General features: G+C 37.2%; 1 protein-coding gene across 2 annotated transcripts in view; it reads right to left on the reverse strand.

Annotated features, from left to right (window-relative positions):
• Nucleotides 1–803: 803 nt before the first annotated feature.
• Cd53 (Cd53 molecule) overlaps nucleotides 804–22044 on the reverse strand; it is a 47453-nt gene continuing 26212 nt past the window's right edge. The window contains 7 exon segments of one of the 2 annotated variants that reach the window (NM_012523.2): nucleotides 804–1774; nucleotides 2665–2748; nucleotides 3737–3817; nucleotides 13216–13311; nucleotides 13813–13887; nucleotides 17543–17731; nucleotides 19388–19466. In NM_012523.2, coding sequence (NP_036655.1) covers nucleotides 1703–1774; nucleotides 2665–2748; nucleotides 3737–3817; nucleotides 13216–13311; nucleotides 13813–13887; nucleotides 17543–17731; nucleotides 19388–19450 — 660 coding nt within the window. In that variant the 5' untranslated portion in view covers nucleotides 19451–19466 and the 3' untranslated portion in view covers nucleotides 804–1702. 2 annotated transcript variants of the gene reach the window in all.

The raw sequence follows: 22044 nt of genomic DNA on the forward strand, positions 1-22044 counted from the left end.
TTCTGTAAATTAGGCATTATATTATATATGTTCTAATTTTTTACTTTATATAATAAATTTATAATATAGACAACTATATCATCTTATTTTCTTGACACAATAAGCATGAGATGCTAGCAATCTCTCATATGGCCAGCAATTATCTCAACTTACTAGTAGTTATAACTCCTTTGTGTAATTTTTCTTGGGTGGAAATTGAACTTTTGACCCACAATAACTGATGGCATCATTTCTAGCTTAAGTTATAAAAGTGCTGTGGCTTCTATTTTGGATGGGATATATCATTGTATGTCTTACCTGTCTCATTTTGCAGGAAACTACCCATATAAAGTTATATGGGGCCATTATATGAAGATCATTACAAGTATATGATAACATGATAGTGGATTAATTTCCCAATGAGACATGAAATGACTAAAGACATGGCTGACCACTTAATCACTGAATGCAAGAAACATCTATCTATAATCATTTTTCTAAGCTGCTTCCACACTCCTGATTACCTAAAACCACCAGTTAAATATTTGTCCTAACTAAGAATAGTAGCACTTATCCATAATTCTAACATTCAGAAGCTAAAGCAAGATGATCATGAGTTTGGTGTCAATTTTGCTTATATAGCAAGTTCCAAGACATCCTGGGCTGCATAGCAAAACCCTGTCTTTAAATCAATCAATCAATCAATCAATCAATAAAACAAATTTGTAGATTCTTAGCCACTACATTTTGAACTACTTTGATACACAGAAATAGCTGACTAATACATTTGACTTGCTAGTAGAAGTATCAGAATGAGTCAAATATTTGATGAATAGTGATATAAACTTTTGTTTATTGACAGGTTAAAATGGTACATTAACAGAACCTTATTTAATAGAGAAATAACAACAACATCAACATGGATATGATTATCAGCTAACACACTGGAGATATTAATTCTTCTGAGTTGTTCTTTGGCAATGTAATTCAAAGCTGCAAACTGGCTGATGGTAGGATGAGAATAATTAGTCTTTTATGGATGGATGGATGGATGGATGGATGGATGGATGGATGGATGTGTGGATGATGTAACAAAATCAATAATACATTTTAACAAAGAAATCAGAATGTTTTTCCAGTGATAAAAGATCTCTGTATGATTCCTATTCCCAAGGACTGTGTTCAAAAGGGAACTGGACATGTCAATTATCTAATGAATGGGACTCCAAATTTTCCTTCAGCTTGTCTCCTATGTGACTTTGTAGAGTGACAGCAGCAAGATTTAGAAGGTAGAGATTGATTTTACAATTGTTAAGAGTCTAACATTTAAACTTGGACCTCTTTTTATTGGATTTGGGGCTAAACTCAATGGATTACATGTGGTAGGCCAGTATTCTGAGATATATCCACACCTGCAGCTAGCAGTGGATATCAAATTACAGTGCTACAGTGTCTCTTTTAAAAAATTACCCAGGTATGTTTCATCATCTTTAAGGGATATGGTTACTGCTATCAGTTGGTTAATGTTTGTCTTCTGCTTGATGTGGGAAGTCCATGACAAATGTTCTCTTCCCTGGATGTGTATAAGACAGAGGTCCAGTCAAAGAAGGAATAAGAGAAAGTCAAAATGCCAGTGAGGCACGTAATTGTTTAACTCCTTATGGAATGGGTGCTTTGACTTTCTAGAGAGAAATAAATCACTTAAGCAGAAGGTAGGTGTAAATCACAGCCCTAAAGCCTGGCTGGTTTTGTCAATCTGGCAGTTCAGTGTCAGAGCAAAGGACATCCCCAGCACCTGAGAAAAGAATTGAGAAAATGTGAGGTCTTCATAAGAGAAAGCACCTCTCCCACAGTTCTGGATTTTGCTAACATAGAAAAGCAATATTTCCATCACACTGTGAGCATTCTCTAAGTACTACTCCCCACTACATATTTTCTCTCTTCAAGTTAAAGGATAACATTAGAAAGAAAATGGGGACAATTGTAATATGATAGAAAAGTAGCTCTTGAAAACATTTTTTTTATCTTTTAAGAAGTCAGAAACTTAGCTACATAATCAAGCTACCCTCAGAGAACAGTACAAGAAAAATAAGTCAACTCTGCCAAAACCAAAGTTTCCCTTGCTTTCATCTTCCTTTTATTTCTTAATTAAGTCTTAACTAATATTGAATATGCCCAATGTTCGGGTAGAAAATAATGTTATGAATGTCATACTCAAAACAAGACAAAATTTGCCTCTCATTAGTCAAACCAGGTGCAAGCACAAAGGGAAAATAAGTCTAATTTCCATCATCACTTTCTTCTTAACATAGAAGGTAAAATTTTTAAGTGAGCTGTTTTATCTTAATAATTTCCAGACCAGCTAAGTTACTGAATAAAGTGGATACTGCTTGGCACTCTTAATTTATCTGTGAATCATTCATATCTCTAAGAGATACATTGATTTGAATATATGTATATATATATACACACACACACACACACACACACACACACACACAATTTGTTACAGGAATATATATTTTTCTGGATGCATTTAGTTGAATTAATAATATAATCATTTGTACCTTGGCTAGAGAAACTCATAAACAATATGATATTTATTGCCTCATTCTTCTTCCCTAGTGCTTTTCTAAGACTTTAACTAAGTTAATCCTTACAGGGATCCTGGGATTAAGCTCTTACCTGTATCACACATACGCAGATGGTAACGATTCCAATATACAAGAAATTGGAGTGAAACCACGCCTGCCCTTTTTTATAACAACCCTGGGGGAGGGAATCACATGCATTAATGACACTATTCAATATGTCAACCTAATCAAGATGCTGATATTATGTTTTTATGTTTTTATTTGCCTACTTGTTTAAAGAAACAGACATAAAGTAGAGAACATTAAGTTAATGACATTTCTCCTGATATTATCAGTATACTCGTACTTAACACAGTACTCCTCCATCCTATTCAAGTTAAACTAGCCCTCAGAGATAAGTCAGAAACACATGTACTTACATCCTTTGAACACTCAGTGCTGATATTAGATTAATATACAGGATTATAGGTTCTGTGATCTTTGTTTGGATCAAGATACATCTCAATATAGCTTCAATAGCCAGAATCATAACTCTACAAAATTCTGGAATTGTTGACTGTGGCTTGTCATGTTCCTCCAGCCCCTACCACCACCAGCCCAAACCCATAGGCCCAAACACCTCTATAGATTTCCAAACAGGGAAAGGAAACATGGAATCAAGACAACATTTACTTAGTTTACTTGGTTTACTGGAAAATGACTGTTTTCTCCTCCATGAAGAGAAACCCAAAATTGGATTGACATGTTCCTAAGTTTTTGGAAGCTTCTAGAGTTATTGGGAGGGGAGCTGGTTTTCTGCCCTTTCTTGTTGTTGTTGGTAGTGGTGGTGGTGGTGTTCAAATTTCCCTGTTTCTTGGTGGAAGGTTTAAGTGCTTTCTGGAACACTTTCTGATGTAATTAATAATTTTCTGCCCTATGCTGAGGGCTCTTTTATTAGGTTTCTAGGCTGATTTTTCCCTCCACCATTTTGGGAAATGACCAGAGCCTTGCATCATCTTGAATTATAGTTGTTCTTAGATTAACCAACAAGAGGATTTGAATCATTTTCCTCAAAAGAGATCATTTTATTTCAGAAATTCTTCCTGAATCTGAGTAACTCTTAAACTATAAATTAATAATTTGAACAAAGAAGCTAATAACAAGAAAATTGTCAACAAAATTACCTGAACATCTGCACCTGATGGGCAGGAAGATGGTGGACCACTGATCCAATCACTTGAGCCATTTACACCACAACACTGCAGCTGGAAGCCAAGTCCCCCAAACATAATGATTAGGAAATCGACAAAGAAAAAAAAATAAAAAAAACTAGACACTATACAAAAGAGTATGCTTATCATTCAGCACTGACTCCAGGGAAGAAAATTCAGAATTGGTCTCCTGCTGTAGACTCTTTGGAACTAAATGTTCATAAATCTGCTATACCATTTTATTCACAAAAGACCTCTAGAAAGTTCAGAGGACATTCTCCATTTATATATTTTACCTACAAGTACTTTCTACACAGAGAACTAACCTAACTAAACTATAATAAAGCACAGAACTAAACCTTATTACTTTGATTCTTGAGATTTTTGAATAACAGGATAATTAGATACCTGCTTACGTAAGAAAATAGGAAGTACTAGCTGTGGTGGTATTACATATTGGAGAAACATATGATTCAGGTATACCACTATTGGACATACACTCAAAAGATGCTATATCCACTAAAGAGATGCTAGCTCATCCACTTTTATTGCTACTCCCTTCACAGTAGCCAAAAAACATAAACTACCAAATGTTCCACAACTGATAAAATGGAAATTAAAAATGTAATATACTTACATAATGAAATATGATTCCTTTCTTAAGAAAAATTAAATTAAGAACATTTCAGGTAAATGGATGGAGGTGGAAACAATCATCCTGAGGAATGTAAACTAGACTTAGACATATATGTGGATGCTAGCCTTGAATATTTAGGTTATTTGTTGAAATTGGAATATAGATAGGGATCAGGAAACTAGTAGAGGAGAATGGGGGTAATCTCTGGAAAGAGAGAATAGAGTTCTGTCATATAGAGAAAAGTGGAATGGGAATAGTTAAGTGGGATTGGAGGGAAGAATAAGAGATAAAATATTGGAAGGGGCAAATAACAATAAAGAGCTTATGAAAAAACATGTGGAAACATACTACTGTAAAAGTTTCCATATAGATATTAAGAAATGTAATGGGGTCACCCTATAACTGGGCAATAATGCTACTACTACCACACAGACTGACCAAGAAAGCCTTTGTTAGAATTGTTGGCCATTGAGGTCTTTAGCTGAATCCAACACATATGTGAATCATAGAACATAGAGAAATCAAGCTGGATTGATTTGGTAGTTTAATTCCTAGTGGCTAGATTTCATAGTGCTGAAAGGTTCTGTGTAAGCTACCAGAGGAGAAAACTAATCCAGTATCTTATTGAGTTGTGGGCCCTGACAGCTATAATAATAATCACACTGGGAATATATTATCACTAAAGCTATCATGTTGTTTGTATGAACTAATAACTTTCTGCTTGGATTTAAGGCACCTTACATAAGTTATGATACATACCTGGAATCACTTTAGGAGCCATGAATCTATGACTAAGTAGATTATATAACCCCTTGGGGAGAACCTACTAGTATTATTTTGCTAAATGGGCATATTATCAAATCAGTTTTTAATGACTTATTACTGTATTCAGAATGAATATCATTGAACCATCAACAAGGAAGCTTTTTTTTAGTGATGGCAATTAACACAGAGACCCACAACTGGTCAAGGTACAGAGAATAAGAGGTAATGGGGTACTCATCACCAAACTGGACATCTATATTACACCATCTCCTCCTAAGGTTGAGGATTCATGTGGAAGAGTGAGCAGAAAGGTTTAAAAGCCAGAAGTGGTGCATGGCTATAAGGAAACAGTATTTTGTGGGAACAACAGTGCAGTTTCACATAGGAACTCACAGCAACTGTGTCAGCATTAACAAAACCAGAACATGCATGAAAAGTAGAATGGGCAGGAAGTTCCATCCCTAGCTGGAGTTATTGGCAATTGAATGCTGCTGGAAGAAAGAGATTCTGCTTTCTTTAAGGATACAACCACAGGCATGTGAACTATACTCCTGGAGATGACCTTATTAAAAAGTAGATAGGATTAACTGGTCTCAGTGTGTTTATGAATAAAATGAGGATACAAATTTGAATGAATATAAAATTGGTGTGGATCTGGTAGGAGATGAAGGGTGAATATAATCAGAATACATTGTATGAAATTCTCAAGGGAAGAGTGCAAACTAACATACAAGACAGACCTATCAGAATCACACAAGAATTTTCAACAAAGACTATGAAAGTCAGAAGAGACTGGTCAGATGTCATTCAGACTCTAAGAGAACACAAATGCCAGTCTAGGCTACTATATCCGCAAAATTCTCAAACAACATAGATGAAGAAACCGAAATATTCTGGAACAAAACCAAATTCAAACAGTATTTATCTACCAATCCAGACCTACAGAGGATCCTAGAAGGAAACACCCAATAAAAGGAAGATATTTCCACCAACAAAAAGACAGGTATTAAACATCTCACAACAAACCCAAAAGGAGAGAACCACAAGTACATAAAGCTACCTACAAAAACAGATATAACAGGAACCAACAGTCATCTGTTTTAATATTTCTCAATATTAACAGACTCAACTCACCTATAAAAATAAATATGCTAACAGATTGAATATGAAAACAAGATCCAGAATTTTGCTGCATACAAGAAACACACCTCAATAACAAAGACAGAGACTATCTCAGAGTAAAAGGATGGAAAAGGATCTTCCAAGCAAATGGTCCCAAGATACAAGCTGGAGTTGCAATCTCAATATCCAATAAAATAGACTGTCAACAAAAAGTTATCAAGCATGATAAGAAAGAACACCATATTCATCAAGTTCACCAAGAGAAAGTATCAATTCTGAACATCTATGCCCCAAATGCAAGTGGACCCACATTCATAAAAGAAACTTTACTAAAGCTCAAAACACACATTGAACCCCACAAAATAATAGTGGGAGACTTCAACACCTCGCTCTAACCAATGGACTGGTCATTGAAACAGAAACAGTGAAACTAAGAGAGGTTATGAACCAAATGGACTTAATAGATATCTACAAAACATTTCACCATAAAACAAAAGAATACACCTTCTTTTCAGAACTTCATGGTACTTTTTCCAAAAGCAACCATAAAATTGGTCACAAAACAACCTTCAACCAATACATGAAGATTAAAATAATCCCATGCATCCTATCAGACCACCAGGGCCAAAAGCTGGTCTTCAATAACAACAAATGAAACCGAAACCTCACATACATATGAAAACTGAATAACTCTCTACTCAATGATAATTGGGTCAGGGGTGGATAAAGAAAGAAATAAAAGATTTCCTAGAATTTAATGAAAATGTTGACACACCATACCCAAACTTATAGGACAGAATGAAAGCAGTGCTAAGAGGAAAATTCATAGCAAGAAGTGCACTGGTCAAGAAACAGGAGAGATCTTATACTAACAACCTAACAGCATACCTGAGAGCTCTAGAAAAAGAAGCAAACTCACCCAAGAGGAGTAAACAGCAGGAAATAGTCAAACTCAGGCCTGAAATCAACCAAAGAGAAACAAACAGAACAGTACAAAGAATCAGCAAAATAAAAAGCTGGTTCTTTGAGAGAATCAACAAGATAAATTAACCTCTAGCCAACTGACTAAAGGGCCCAGAGGCAGTATCCAAATTAACAAAAACAGAAATGAAAAGGAAGATATAACAACAGAAATGGAGGAAATTCAAAAAATCATCAGATCCTACTACAAAGGCCTATACTCAACAAAACTGGAAAATCTAGATGAAATGGATGGTTTTCTAGACAGATACCACATACCAAAGTTAAATCAAGAGTAGGTAAACATTCTGAACAGGTGCATATTACATAAGGAATAGAAGAAGTCATTTAAAAACCTCTCAAACAAAAAAAAAAGTCCAGGGCCATATGGATTTAGTTCAGAATTCTACTAGACCTTCAAAGAAGACCTGATACCAATATTTCTCAAAATATTCCATAAAATAGAAACAGAAGGAACACTACCTAATTCATTCAATGAAGCCACAATTACTCAGACACCTAAATCACACAAGGACACTACCAAAACAGAGAACTTCAGACCAAACTCGCTTATGAATATCAATGAAGAAATATTCAATAAAATTCTTGCCATTATCCAGCACCAATAGGAGTAAAAGCCCTTGTACCTGTGAAGTCTCATTTCCCTAGTGTAGAGTAATGGCAGGGTGCTGAGGTTAGAGTAGGTGGGTGGGAGTAGTACCATCCAAGAATATAAAGTATATAAAATATCCAAGAAAAATAAAATTTAATGAAAAAATTCTTGCAAACTGAATCAAAGAACACATCAAAATCATCATTCACCACAATCAAGTAGGCTTCACCTCAGGGATGCATGGTTGGTTCAATATACAAAAATCTATTAATGTAATCTACCATATAAACAAACTCAAAGAAAAAAATCACCTTTTCATCTCCTTAGATGCAGAAAAAGTATTTGACAAAATACAACACCCTTTCATGTTGAAAGTTTTGGAAAGATCAGGAATTCAAGGCCCATAGCTATACATAATGAAAGCAATTTACTGCAAACCAACAGCCAATATCACATTAAATTCTTCAAAGACAAGGAAAGAGCAATTCTCAAGTTCATCTGGAAAGGGGGAAAAAACCAGAATAGAGAAAACAATAAAAGAGCAGTTGGGGGAATCACCATCCCTAACCTCAAGCTCTGCTACAGAGCAATAGTGATAAAACTGCATGGTACTGGTACAGAGACAGACAGGTTGATCAATGGAATAGAATTGAAGATACAGAAATAAAACCACACACTTGTGCATGCTTGATTTTTGACAAAGAAGCCAAAAATATACAATGGAAAAAAGAAAGCATCTTCAATAAATGGTGCTGGTCTGACTGGATGTCTGTCTGTAGAAAAATGAAAATAGACCCATATTTGTCACAATGCACAAAGCTCAAGTGCAAGTGGATCGAGGACCTCAACATAAAACCAGATAAACTGAATCTAATAGAAGAGAAAGTGAGGAAGAGCCCTGAAGTCATTGACACGGGGGAAATTTCCTATACAGAATTCCAATGGCCCACACTCTAAGATCAAGAATTAATAAATGGGACCTCATGAAACTGGAATGCTTGGTAAGGCAAAGCATATAGTCAGTAAGACAAATCAGCAACTTACAGGTTGGGAAAAAATCTTCACTAACACCACATCTGATAAAGGGCTAATATCTAAAATATATAAAGAACTCAAGAAGAAACAAACAAACTAATCAAAAACTGGGATATAGAACTAAGCTAAGAATTCAAAACAAAAATCTCAAATGGCTGAGAAGCACCTAAAGAAATGTTCTAAGTCCTAAGTAAATCAAAACGACCCTGAGATTCCACTTTATATCAGTCAGAATGGCTAATATTAAAACCTCAGGTGATAATACACGTTGGTAAGGATGTGGAGAAAGAAGAACACTCCTCCACTGCTGGTGGGACTGAAAACTGGTACAATCACTCTGGAAATCAATTTGGAGGTTCCTCAGAAAATTAGAAATAGAACTACCTAAAGATCCAAAAATGCTGCTCTTGGGAATGTACGAAAAAAATGCCCCACCATGCCACAGGGACACGTGTTCCACTATGTTCATAGCAGCCTTATTTGTGACAGCCAGAAGCTGTAAACATGGGTCAGATGACCCATGACAGAAGAATGGATACAGAAAAATGTGGTTCACTACACAATGAAATACTACAACTCAGCTCTTAAGATTTAGGACATCCTGAGTTTTGCAGGCAAATGGATGGAACTAGCAAATGTCATCTTGAGTGAGGTAACTTAGACCCCAAAGAACATGCATGGTGTGTTCTCACTAATAAGTGGGTATTAGCCCCCAAAAAGTACAGAATACCCAAGATAGAGTCTATATAACTCAAAAAGATCACCAAGCTAAATAGACCAAGTGAGGATTCCTCATCCCCTCTTGGGAGGGAGAAGAAATCAAACACAATGGGGAGGGAGGGAGGGAGGCACAGGGAAGGGAAAGCAGATGGAGTTGAAAGAAGAGGGGGACATGATCTGGTATTGGATGGAGCAAAAGACTGAAGCCCTAAGGGCCAGCAGAAAGAATGGAAACAGACGACCTCTGAAGGGAGGATGTTGGGAGAACCTCCCCAGAATATACCAGGGACCTGGAAGACTCTCAGGACTCAAAGGGTGGACCTTAGATAAAATTCCCTACAGTGTGAATAATAAACATGTTAAGCCCACCTCCATCAGAAAAATGGGGCATCAAGTGAGGGATGGGGTTGCTCTCCCACAGCCAATGCTCTGACCCATAATTCTTCCTTTCTGGAAGAAATGCAGGGATGGAAATGGAGAAGAGCCTGAGGAAAAGAAGGTCCAGCAACAGGCCCAAAGTGGGTTCCAGCTCAAGGGGAGGCCACAGGACCAAACACCATTACTAAGGCTATGGGGATTTCACAAAAAGGGACCTATCATGACTGCTTTCCAAAAGACCTAACAAGCAGCTGAATGAGTCAAATGCAGATATGTTCACCCAAACAGTGAACAGAAGCTGTCATCTCTTCTGTTGAATTAGGGGAAATCTAGAGGAAGCTGAGGAGGAGGCCCACCATGTAAGAGGACCTGCAGTCTCAATTAACCTAGACTCCCAAGTTCTCTCAGACACTGAATCACCAACCAGACAACATACACCAGCTAAGATGAGGCCCCCAAACCATACAGAGCAGAGGTCTCTCAGGTCTGGGCTCAGTCAGAGAAGATGCACCTAACCCTCAAGAGAATGGAGCCCCAGGAAGTTTAGAGGTCTGGTGGGGTGGGATGTAGGAACATTCTCTGGAGACAGGGGGTGGGGGAAGAGGTATGGGATATTGAACAGTTGGAGTATGGAGCAGGAGGGGAATAAAATCTGGAGTATAAAAATAAAATTTTTTAAAATTATATAAAATTCTCAATAAAAAGTACAATTTTAAAAGAAGAGGTAGGAGGAAAGAGTGAGACTGCATCAAGCCTCCATATTCACAGTACTTTTGGGAAACAGATTTGCTGACATCAAATTACCTATGTGTATAAACCACCCAGATACAGAAAGTGGTAGAATATGTAGCACATATGACTTAATTTTTCTTTGCTTACGCATATCATAGACTGGGACAGTGTTAAAGAATAAAGGAAATTTTGAGACACATTGTTCAAATGTGATATTTGGACCACTTTTAGATCTTAATTTGTTCAAATCAGTTGAATTTTTGAGAAAATTAGAATAATTGGAATATACAGTGTTATTGATATTTGAGGATTTATATGTAGGCGTATGTATGTGTATGTGTGTGTAAGTGTGTGTGTACATGAGTGTGTATGTGTGTGTACATGTGTGTATGTGTGACTGTATGTTCACTATATGTACTTAGGAGCATGTGGAAGCCAGAAAGGGGCTTCAGATCATTTGGAATTGGAGTTCCAGGAAGTTGTGAACAACCATGTATGTGCTCTAACAAAATCCAGATCTTCTGGCAAAGCAATAAGTGCTCTTAACCACTGGACCAGACTCTTAGTGGGTGAGATAATAAAAGGTTCAATATTATATTTGCTTCAGGATATTTTAGAAAAAATGTTTAGGGGATTAAATGGGGTGAGAGTGACTAAGTCAATGTGAAGCTGGTGACATGTATCAAGAGATGTATTTTGTTTTATTTTTCATTTTGTTGTGTTTGAACTTTAAAAGGGACTTGGAATCTGAATTGAAACAAATGAGGAGTTTGAACTCTATAAAGGTTGTTACTTTCCTAAGTTCCCCTGTTTTTGTTTATATGTTGTAATTTCTTATGCTTTTATTATCTACTGCATATTAATCTATCATGGGAAATGTTGATACCTTTTGAGGCATAGAACATGCCTGTGCTTTGCTCTCTAGCTCTTGCTCATTACTTAACATTCTTAGGCATAAATGCAGAGTTAGGAGGACCCAGCTATACCACTCCTGGGCATATACCCAAATGATGCTCCAACATACAATAAAGACACATGCTCCACTATGTTCATAGCAGGCTTATTTATAATAGCCAGAAGCTGAAAAGAACCCAGATGTCCTTCAACAGAGGAATGGATACAGAAAATGTGGTACATCTACACAGTGGAGTACTACTCAGCTAGCAAAAACAATATCATGAAATTCATAAGCAAATGGATTGAATTAGAAAATATCCTGAGTGAGGTAACCCAATCACAAAACACACACACACACACACACACACACACACACACACACACACACACACACACACACGGCATGCACTCACTGATAAGTGGATATTAGCCCAAAAGCTCAAATTACCCAAGATACAATCCACAGACCACGTGAAGCTAAAGAAGGACAACCAAAGTGCAGATTGTTCAGTCCTCCTTAAAAGGGGAACAAAAACACTCATAGGAGGGGATATGGAGACAAAGTTTGGAGCAGAACCTGAAAGAATGACCATTCAGAGCCTGCTCCACTGGGGGATGCAGCCCATATACATACAGACACCAAACCCAGACAATATTAATGAAGCCAAGAAGCGTATCCTGACAGAAGCCTGATATAGCTGTCTCCTGACAGGCTCAGACAGAGTGTGACAAATACAGAGGCAAATGCTAGCAGCAAACCATTGAACTGAGAGCAGGTTCCCCATTGGAGGAATTGAACAAAGAATTGAAGGAGCTGAAGGAACTTGCAATCCCATAAGAACAACTATACCAATCAACCAGAGCTCCCAGGGACTAAACCACTTCCTAAATACTACACATGGACAGATCCATGGCTCCAGCTGCATATGTAGCAGAGGATGGCCTTGTTGGGCACCAATGGGAGGAGAAGCCCTTGGTCCTGCCAAGGCTGGGACCTCCCAGTGTAAGGGAATGTCAGGGTGGGGAGGCAGGAAGGGAGGTTGTTGGGGAGGAGAGCACCCTTATAGAATAAAGGGAGGGAGATGGGATAGAGGGTTTATGGACAGGAAACGGAGAAAGGGAATAACATTTGAAATGTAAATAAAAATATCAAATAAAAGAAGAATGCAGAGTTTGTATATGTTCATGGGTATGGGAGAAGCTTGGGGAATGTGACACTAGAGGACTAGGTAAAAAAAATAATTTTGGTGAGTTGGAGATTTAAAAGAAGTTTCTTTTATTTTGCCGCTATTTTGATAAAATTTTGGAGAGTAGGTAACCATTCCAATATGATTTATTTGGATCTTCTTTTCATCCTATTAGGGCTAAAGAAATGATTTTATGTGACTTGGTAAAGAATGAAATAGAATGCAGAAATTTTTATAACAATTGGATTAACTCCTATACCCTACTGCCTCTGAGAGCAAAGACATTTCTTTGGACTTTAGAACTAAAGATCATAGAGTTTGAATCCTTTAGGAAAGAGACATTTGTTTCCAGGGTCTAGTCTGAGTTCAGTCTGACTCATCTGAGCAAGATTCTTTATGTACTTACTTGTGACTGGATGAAGTCCCATGCCATCCTGGTGCTGTTGTCAGAGTGATAATGTTGGATGCTGTCATTCAGGCCCTCTGCCACTAACGTGTTGATCTGTGACAAATCGTGTTGCACCGGAGAAGACATAGTAAAAACAAGATGGATTCAAGAAATAAGAAATTTCTAGTAGACCAGTTGATGCCCCACCTCCATCAAGGAGTTAGAGCTATGAAAGTGAGGTGTGAGAGACTATATAGGAAAAAAGTTGAAGGCTATATGATTATCTAAGGAAGATATACCTAATGGACTTTTATCCTTCCAGAACTATAGTTTTAAAAAGAAAAACGTTACAACCAAAGTCAAGGCCAAACCTTACTAAGAAGACTCGCAGGAACACAGAAAAGTAGGCAAAAAGAAGACAAGCTTGCTTCATCTTCTCTAGTTATCTTTCAAGGCATCACTCAAATATAATCTTCATGACTTTTTTTCTCTAAATTGCAGTTGATCTCTCATTCTCTTACTTCATTTGGATGACTTAGTACTAATTTTGTTTTACTGACACTGTGCATTCCCCTTCTCAGCAATAAGAGAGTAGACCATGTTTTCATAACTTACCTTTTTTTCATACACAAAGAGCAGGATGGCTAAGGTCACCTCAGCAAGGAGAATAAGCAGCAGCAGAACAAAGAACTGTGATAAAGGAGAGAAATTATCAGAACATGGATTCTGCTCTGAACTACCCCTCTCTGCTTTCGGAGCAAACAGATCTACAAATGTGTGTGCATGTACACATGCATACACACACAGAGACACACACACACAGACACACACATACACACACACAGAGACACACACACACAGACACACACACACACACACACACACACACACACACACACACACAATTATGTATAGGAACTGAACTTCTGCCTCCTCGGGGCTTAAGTCCTCTCTTGTTTGATGAGGAATATGTGTTCATTTAGTACAGCTGAACTCCATAGGGAAGATAAGGTACCCTCTGACTTTATTCTAACATTGTTGAATCAGTGTTTTAGTATCAGCCCAGTGAAACAGTAGAGCAAAAAAATGAGGAAACTAAAATATGTATTTGGGTCCTGGTCCCATAACTTAGATCAAGTCTAGCTCAAGATAGAGTGTGGGCAGTGATGTAGCTTAGAAAAATATTTGTACAGAGGAAGGAAAGAAGGACTCTAATTATAGTTCTAAGTCATTTTGCTTTCAAATTTAGAATTTTAACCCCTGTATGATATTTTCACATGCAAAAATTTTTACAATCTCACTGTTCATCTTTTTAAAAAACTTAAACACCATTTTGACTGCTTAAGTCATTTCTTCTGTCCCTGATATCACCTATCATTTGCTATCTGTCTGAAAACTATTTGATAATAGACTTCTTTTAAAAATTATTGTTATTACTATTGTTGATCTTGACTCTTGTTTAAGTGTTGATCTACAAGAGAAAATTGATCATATGACTTAAGAGATAAGCAAACTGGAAACACATAAGAATGGAGGCATTGTTTCCCAACCTCTGTCTTTAGTACACTAGGAAATGTGAGTCTCTTCTACTCCTATGATAGTAGGAAAAAATCTAAGCCTTATAATACTCCTCAGGCTGGTTATTTGACAGATAACTGCTGCAAACTTTTTCCATTTTCAGAAGTCAAGGACTTCAGACAAGATCCTTGCCTTAATTGGGTCACTGCTACTATAAAGGCTACTTTGTGCATGAATTCAGGAAGAGTTCTATGCCATTGTGGGAGGGGAGTCACCATGGTAAAAATAACCCACTGATTCTTTTTCATTAGTTAATTACTGTCAGACCCTGAAGTATGTTCTTACATGAGAATTTATGCAGAAAGATGATACCTAATTTTAATCAGACATCCAGGAAAAGTAAGATGCAGAGGAAGGACATGACGGTCACAAGAGCCATTATTAATAGTGTAAAATGGATACAACAGACAAAAGTAATGTCTTCTCCATATCCTTTGGAGCCCCGTAAGAGACAAACTAGTGCTGGTTTATAAATATCTTGGATGGTAAGAGGTTCTATGATGGTCAGCTTTAATTATCAACTTGACAACCTAAAACTAAGTGGTAATCCCTCAGTAAATTGAGGATTTGTCTTGATTAATTTGGTATGTGGGCATGTCTGTGGAGGACTGTTTTAATTGTTAATTAAAGTGGGAAGATCAATCCTGACACTTGGTAGCACCATTTCATTGGCTGGACCTGAACTGTTCAAGAATAAAGAAAGCTATCTGAGACTACACAGCAAGTAACCAAGTATTCATGTATTTGTTCTTTATTTGCTCTTGGTTGTAAAGATGTAATGCTTTAAATTCCTTTCATAAAATAATGGACTATACTCCTTGTATTAATAAGATCCAATATCTTTCTATTTTAACTTTTATCTTTTTCAATGTATGTTATAACAGCAAAATAAAGAAAATAAAATAAGAAATTGGTACCATGGAAGTGGGACTGTTACTATGATAAAATTGATGATGTTACTTTTTTGAGGAATAAGGAAGATATTGGAACTTTGATCTAAAAGAATCCCACTAAGTGATGAGGGTAGAGATTAATGAAATAGCCACGTGGGATGTTAAAAACAAAAAGGAATTACTAAGAGTGGAGGTCCAGATCCTGGTCTTAGTCGTTAACTGGCCTAAAGGATATTCATGTAACATTTTGGCTCAGAACTTATGTGTGGTGTTCATGCTAGAGCAGTAAAAAGCTATGACTTATCAGCGATTGGCACCTTGAAGGAAACCATCCAGTACTTCACTGGCATGATCCAATCAGGATAGAGGACTTTTTAGTGCAGTATTTTACCTAGTAATCTATCTATACTGTTCATGTGGGGATGCAAAAAGCAGCTATGGTTGTCAAAGAGATCAGTAACACTGAAGTAAACAACTTTATGTTGCATTAGAACAATAGAAACTGTTTCCTCAGAGTCATCATACAGAGGCTGATATAGCTTTGGCCCAATTGGAAACAATATATCTTGAGCTTGCAACAGAATTTGGAAATGTAACAGTCATTCCTGTGATACTAATTTTGAAGGCATGAAGTGGTTCTGGGGAGCAACTAAGTATTGGAACTTTGCAGCAGATTTGGATCTTTTGTAGAGAGGCCCTGAGAGGTCACTAGTGGAGGTGATGCCTTAGTTCCAATGAAGACCCCACAGCACTGGAATTATCAACATCTACCAAGGAGAGCTATCATTGTAAAGTGGAGCTGGCCTGCTCCCAAGAGCGAATCTGTGTGTACTCCGGGAAACATAACTAGAGGGGTGGGATACTCAGGTTGTTTGGAGCCCAGAATACAAGGCACAGCTTCTAGACATAGGAGCTTCAAGATTTGGTCTATACATTGCTGATTTTTCTTTTGGCTTCTTTTAGATTTTTAATATAATAATATTCTTTTTCCATTTCATTCCCTCCCTCCAAACTCTCCTATAAACCTTTCCTTGCTCTTTTTCTAGTCCATAGCCATGTAAAAATTAATTGTTGATATATTCAAAACTACAAACTACCTACTGCTGGCTTCTTGTTTGGGCATGGTTGCTTTTACTTCCTGTTTCTTCTCTTTCAGAATAACAATGCTTACAATATATAATTTCTTTTTATTTTATAGGAGCTCAGATTAAAAGATCTTGGAGTTTGAAGTCTTGAAAATTTTGTAAGGCTTTGGGAGAATTTCTGGAATTGGGTTATATTTTATATTCTGATATTAACATGGGACAAAGGATAAAAAGTTATGGCTCAAAGTGATGTGTTCATGTGTCTTAAATTGACAAGGCACAGACTGTATTGGTTAGTTTTTATTACAAACTTGACACAATTAAGAATCAACTGAAAAGAAAATCTTTACTTGAGAAATTGTCTGAATGAGATTAGCCTGTGGGTATGCTTGTCAGGGCTTGTCTTTATGTTGGCTGGTATAGGAGGACCCAAGCCACTATGGGTGCATTTTTTCATAGGTTGTCATCTGATTTACAAAAGAATGAGAAGAAGCAGTATGTAACCTGTGTATTTATTGCCTCTGCTCTTTTTTTCCAAAAACATGGTTTCTTTGTGTAACCCTGGCTGTCCTGTAGACCTTGCTCTGTAAACCAGGTTGGCCTCAAACTCAGAGATCCATTTGCTTCTGACTCATGAATGCTGGAACTAAAGGCACGTGCCATCACTGCCTGCCTCTCTGAACTTAATTGTGATGTTTCCCAAAAGTAATATATTATAAAACTCATTACCCCAGATTTGAGACATCATATACCAAAACTCAGAATATAACAACTGCTGCAATGGCTCACCGACATAAGCAGGCACTTATTCTCCTTGATTGATCCCATGCAGCCCAAGAAGGCAACTACCATGATAATGGAGCCCACAATGACCAGAACATTGCCAAGTGTCAGGAAGGGGAGATTACGGAAGAGTATTCCATAGGTATTCTGGACCAGGAGGTGGATCCCAAAGCCCAAAATGCAACAGCCACAGACCTAAAAGGAAGAAATCATGGCATTCTAAGGTTAATATTATTCTTAGTATCACATTATTTATATTCTCACCTTCTTGAGATCAGAGTTACCTGGTTTTGCTAACACAAGACTTATGGGTTCATCTTCTTTACTCCATTCCCCACTATTATAATAGAAAGGAGATACTGGTTTCTTCATATGAAATCATACATATCTTTTACTATACATTTCCAGATACAAAGAAAAGATAACCTTTATGAGAGAACTACTACCTTCACAATACAGAAGCCTAACTTAATACTTCAGATATTCTATCTCTTATCTACTCAGTTTTCCACACATGCCCTTTCCTTTGGAGAGTATTGCTATGTAGAAGAGTCACTCTCTTTGAGGAAGGTCATCATGATAAGAAGACTAGAAAAGAAACCAAACTTTTGATGATATTACCTCCCTTTTTTCATATTAAGTTATCAAGCATGAGGATATGTGTGTCTGTAAACTTTACATTTTTATTAATCCATACTAATTATACAAAAAGCTCTCATTGTTATAGTTCTATAATCAAGCATATAATGTACTTTAAACATATTCACTGCTCTACTAATCTTTCTTTTCTGCTTTCTATTTTACATTTCCTCCTTCCCTCTTCTAATAGTCCCCCTTTTAGTTAAATGTTTTTTGTTTATCTTAGCTCCCACAAATGAAGGAAGATGAAATACTTTTCTAAGAAGGAATGAATTATTTCATTTAAAGTAACCTCAAGTTTCACCTATTTTCTGCATGATTTCATTCTTTGTTGTGGCTAATAAAGTATATAGTATGCACATATACCACATTTATACATGTGCATTTATACAGTCACCTGTTAATGGATATCTAGTCTGTGTCAACAGTTTAGCTATTGGTAATGGTGCAGTAACAAACATGGATTCGCAACTGTCTTTGCCGTAAGGCGATTATGATTCTTTTGGAGGCAAAAACGAGAAGTAAAATGGCTATATTATATGGAAGTTTACAAAAAGAAGACTAAATGAATAAAAAATCTAATCAAAAGTGAATGATGGAAATGAACAGTTTTAACATAATGAAGTGCAAATTGTCAATAATTATATGGAAAAAAAAGTTCAACATCTCTAGCTACATCAAAACTACATGGAGATTCTATTCCATCCCATCAGAATGACTGTCAAAGAAAACTATCAATAACAAATGCTGACCAGTATGATAGAAGAAACCATTTCACACTGTTGTTGAATATATAAATTGCCAAGATATTGCTGAAGTCATCATAGATGTATTTCTTTTAATTTAGAAATGGAACTTCTGTATGAATTCTCTGTCAATATTTTTCCATGCAACTGGGGATGAGGAAATAGTAGAATTTAACACCCAAATTGTAGTCTATTTGTCACTTACAGATGCCAACTATTTGCAATGCATCTTTAAAGCCTCAGAGAGACTGAACACCTTCATTATTAATTGCACTGATATTTTTCAATTTTGTAGGCTTATGGTGTCCCACAATGGCAGGAAGGGAGAAAATTATTACTGATTTATGCCTAAGTGAAGTGTTCTAGATATTACCCAGGCATAATCTATACTCTTCCTTGAGAAGAAAGGACAACTTAGCAGGAATGAAGGACTATTGTTTCAGACATGTTCAAAAGAAGTACTTACCCAAAAAAGAAAGTTAAAGAAAAACAGAACATATTTCAGCAATTTCAGGCTGCTCATGCCCATGCTGGGATAGTATGCCCTAAAAAATGAAGAAAAGAATTTTTAGATGAATTTGGTATTGTAAGATAGCATCACAGACTCCAAAATGAGAGTGTTCAGATTTCAGGAATTACCACCACCATCTTGTGTTTAAGCTATATCTATCATCTGGAAATTTTTTCCTAAAACCCCTGATTTCACATGTTGAAAACTGAAGCCCAGTTTGAAAAGCCATCATCTTTCACCTCACACCAGTGCGATTGGCTAAGATCAAAAACTCAGGTGACAGCAGATGCTGGCGAGGATGTGGAGAAAGAGGAACACTCCTCCATTGTTGGTGGGATTGCAGACTGGTAAAACCATTCTGGAAATCAGTCTGGAGGTTCCTCAGAAAATTGGACATTGAACTGCCTGAGGATCCAGCTATACCTCTCTTGGGCATATACCCAAAAGATGCCTCAACATATAAAAGAGACACGTGCTCCACTATGTTCATCGCAGCCTTATTTATAATAGCCAGAAAATGGAAAGAACCCAGATGCCCTTCAACAGAGGAATGGATACAGAAAATGTGGTACATCTACACAATGGAATATTACTCAGCTATCAAAAACAACGAGTTTATGAAATTCGTAGGCAAATGGTTGGAACTGGAAAATATCATCCTGAGTGAGCTAACCCAATCACAGAAAGACATACATGGTATGCACTCATTGATAAGTGGCTATTAGCCCAAATGCTTGAATTACCCTAGATCCCTAGAACAAACGAAACTCAAGATGGATGATCAAAATGTGAATGCCTCACTCCTTCTTTAAATGAGGAAAAAGAATACTCTTGGCAGGGAAGGGAGAGGCAAAGATTAAAACAGAGACTGAAGGAACACCCATTCAGAGCCTGCCCCACATGTGGCCCATACATATACAGCCACCCAATTAGACAAGATGGATGAAGCAAAGAAGTGCAGACCGACAGGAGCCGGATGTAGATCGCTCCTGAGAGACACAGCCAGAATACAGCAAATATAGAGGCGAATGCCAGCAGCAAACCACTGAACTGAGAATAGGTCCCCTATTGAAGGAATCAGAGAAAGAACCGGAAGAGCTTGAAGGGGCTCGAGACCCCAAAAGTACAACAATGCCAAGCAACCAGAGCTTCCAGGGACTAAGCCACTACCTAAAGACTATACATGGACTGACCCTGGACTCTGACCCCATAGGTAGCAATGAATATCCTAGTAAGAGCACCAGTGGAAGGGGAAGCCCTGGGTCCTGCTAAGACTGAACCCCCAGTGAACTAGTCTATGGGGGGAGGGCGGCAATGGGGGGAGGGTTGGGAGGGGAACACCCATAAGGAAGGGGAGGGGGGAGGGGGATGTTTGCCCGGAAACCGGGAAAGGGAATAACACTCGAAATGTATATAAGAAATACTCAAGTTAATAAAAAATTATAAGCCCGTGGGAAAAAAAAAAAAAAAGAAAAGCCATCATCTTGAAGGCTAAATATTATTCCAATATAGCACGTCATGTTTGGTGTTATAGCCCCATGACCCAACAATAGAGCCAGTCTAACAATAATATGAGTCACAGGGACACAAATTAAACCAATGCTTTTGGTCTTGTGTGACATCAGTAAGTAATGTCTGGCTACTCAAGAAAACAGCCTTTGAGATCGATTGGCTGATAAATCAGGGCAGAAGGCCAGTGACCTGATCAGACAGTTCCTTAACTAACTTAAGATTCATTACATACTAAGTATATTATTGTTTTATTTTTGTGACTGTATTTTAATTACAACATTTCTCTCTTTCCCTTCCTCTCTGCAAACCCTCTCATATACTTATCCTCCCCATCCTTCCAATTCATGGCCTCTTGTTTTCATCATTTGTTATTGAATGGTCTGTAAGGCCTCTCCATATGAAAGCCCAAGGAGATATACCTATGCTTGATTTATTCTTTTATTTACAACCATCTATATATCTGTTCTAAATATGACCATGACTAAGGATTAGACATTTTCCACTAGATGTCAGTCTTGTAGCAGAAATTAAACACACAAATACATATTTAGGAAGTTAAAAGAGACCACAATAGGAGTACAGTCTTTTAAGTGACACTATCATTTTAGCAAAGACACCATTCTATGAATGTGCATGATGTATATAAATGGTATGTGTATATACATATATGTGAGCACCAGAGGAGTATATCATGTGTTCAACTCTATTATTCTTTGATTTCTGCCATTGGACAGGACACTACACACATAGGAGGTAACAAGGGAAGCAAATTCAGTGAAGGAGAGAGAGAGGAAGGGAAAGAGAGAGAATGTGGAGGAGTAGACAAAAGGAAGGGAAAAAAGAAGAGAGACAGAGAGTGAGAGAAAAAGAGAAGGAATAAGAATTATATCTAGACAATGCCCATCTAGATATACCACGGTAATCTCTCATTTCAAGATATGCATATGCATTCTTGTAATCCCAATGCTGGGGATCCTTAAACCATAGGGTTAAAAAAATTAAGGTCATCCTAGGTCACATAATGAGTTCCTGTGTGGTGTGTGTGTGTGTGTGTGTGTGTGTGTGTGTGTGTGTGCATGTGTGTGTGTGTGTGTGTGTGT

The sequence above is a fragment of the Rattus norvegicus genome, chromosome 2 (assembly GCF_021556685.1).
Source record: "Rattus norvegicus strain SHRSP/BbbUtx chromosome 2, alternate assembly SHRSP_T2T, whole genome shotgun sequence".
Taxonomy (NCBI): domain Eukaryota; kingdom Metazoa; phylum Chordata; class Mammalia; order Rodentia; family Muridae; genus Rattus; species Rattus norvegicus.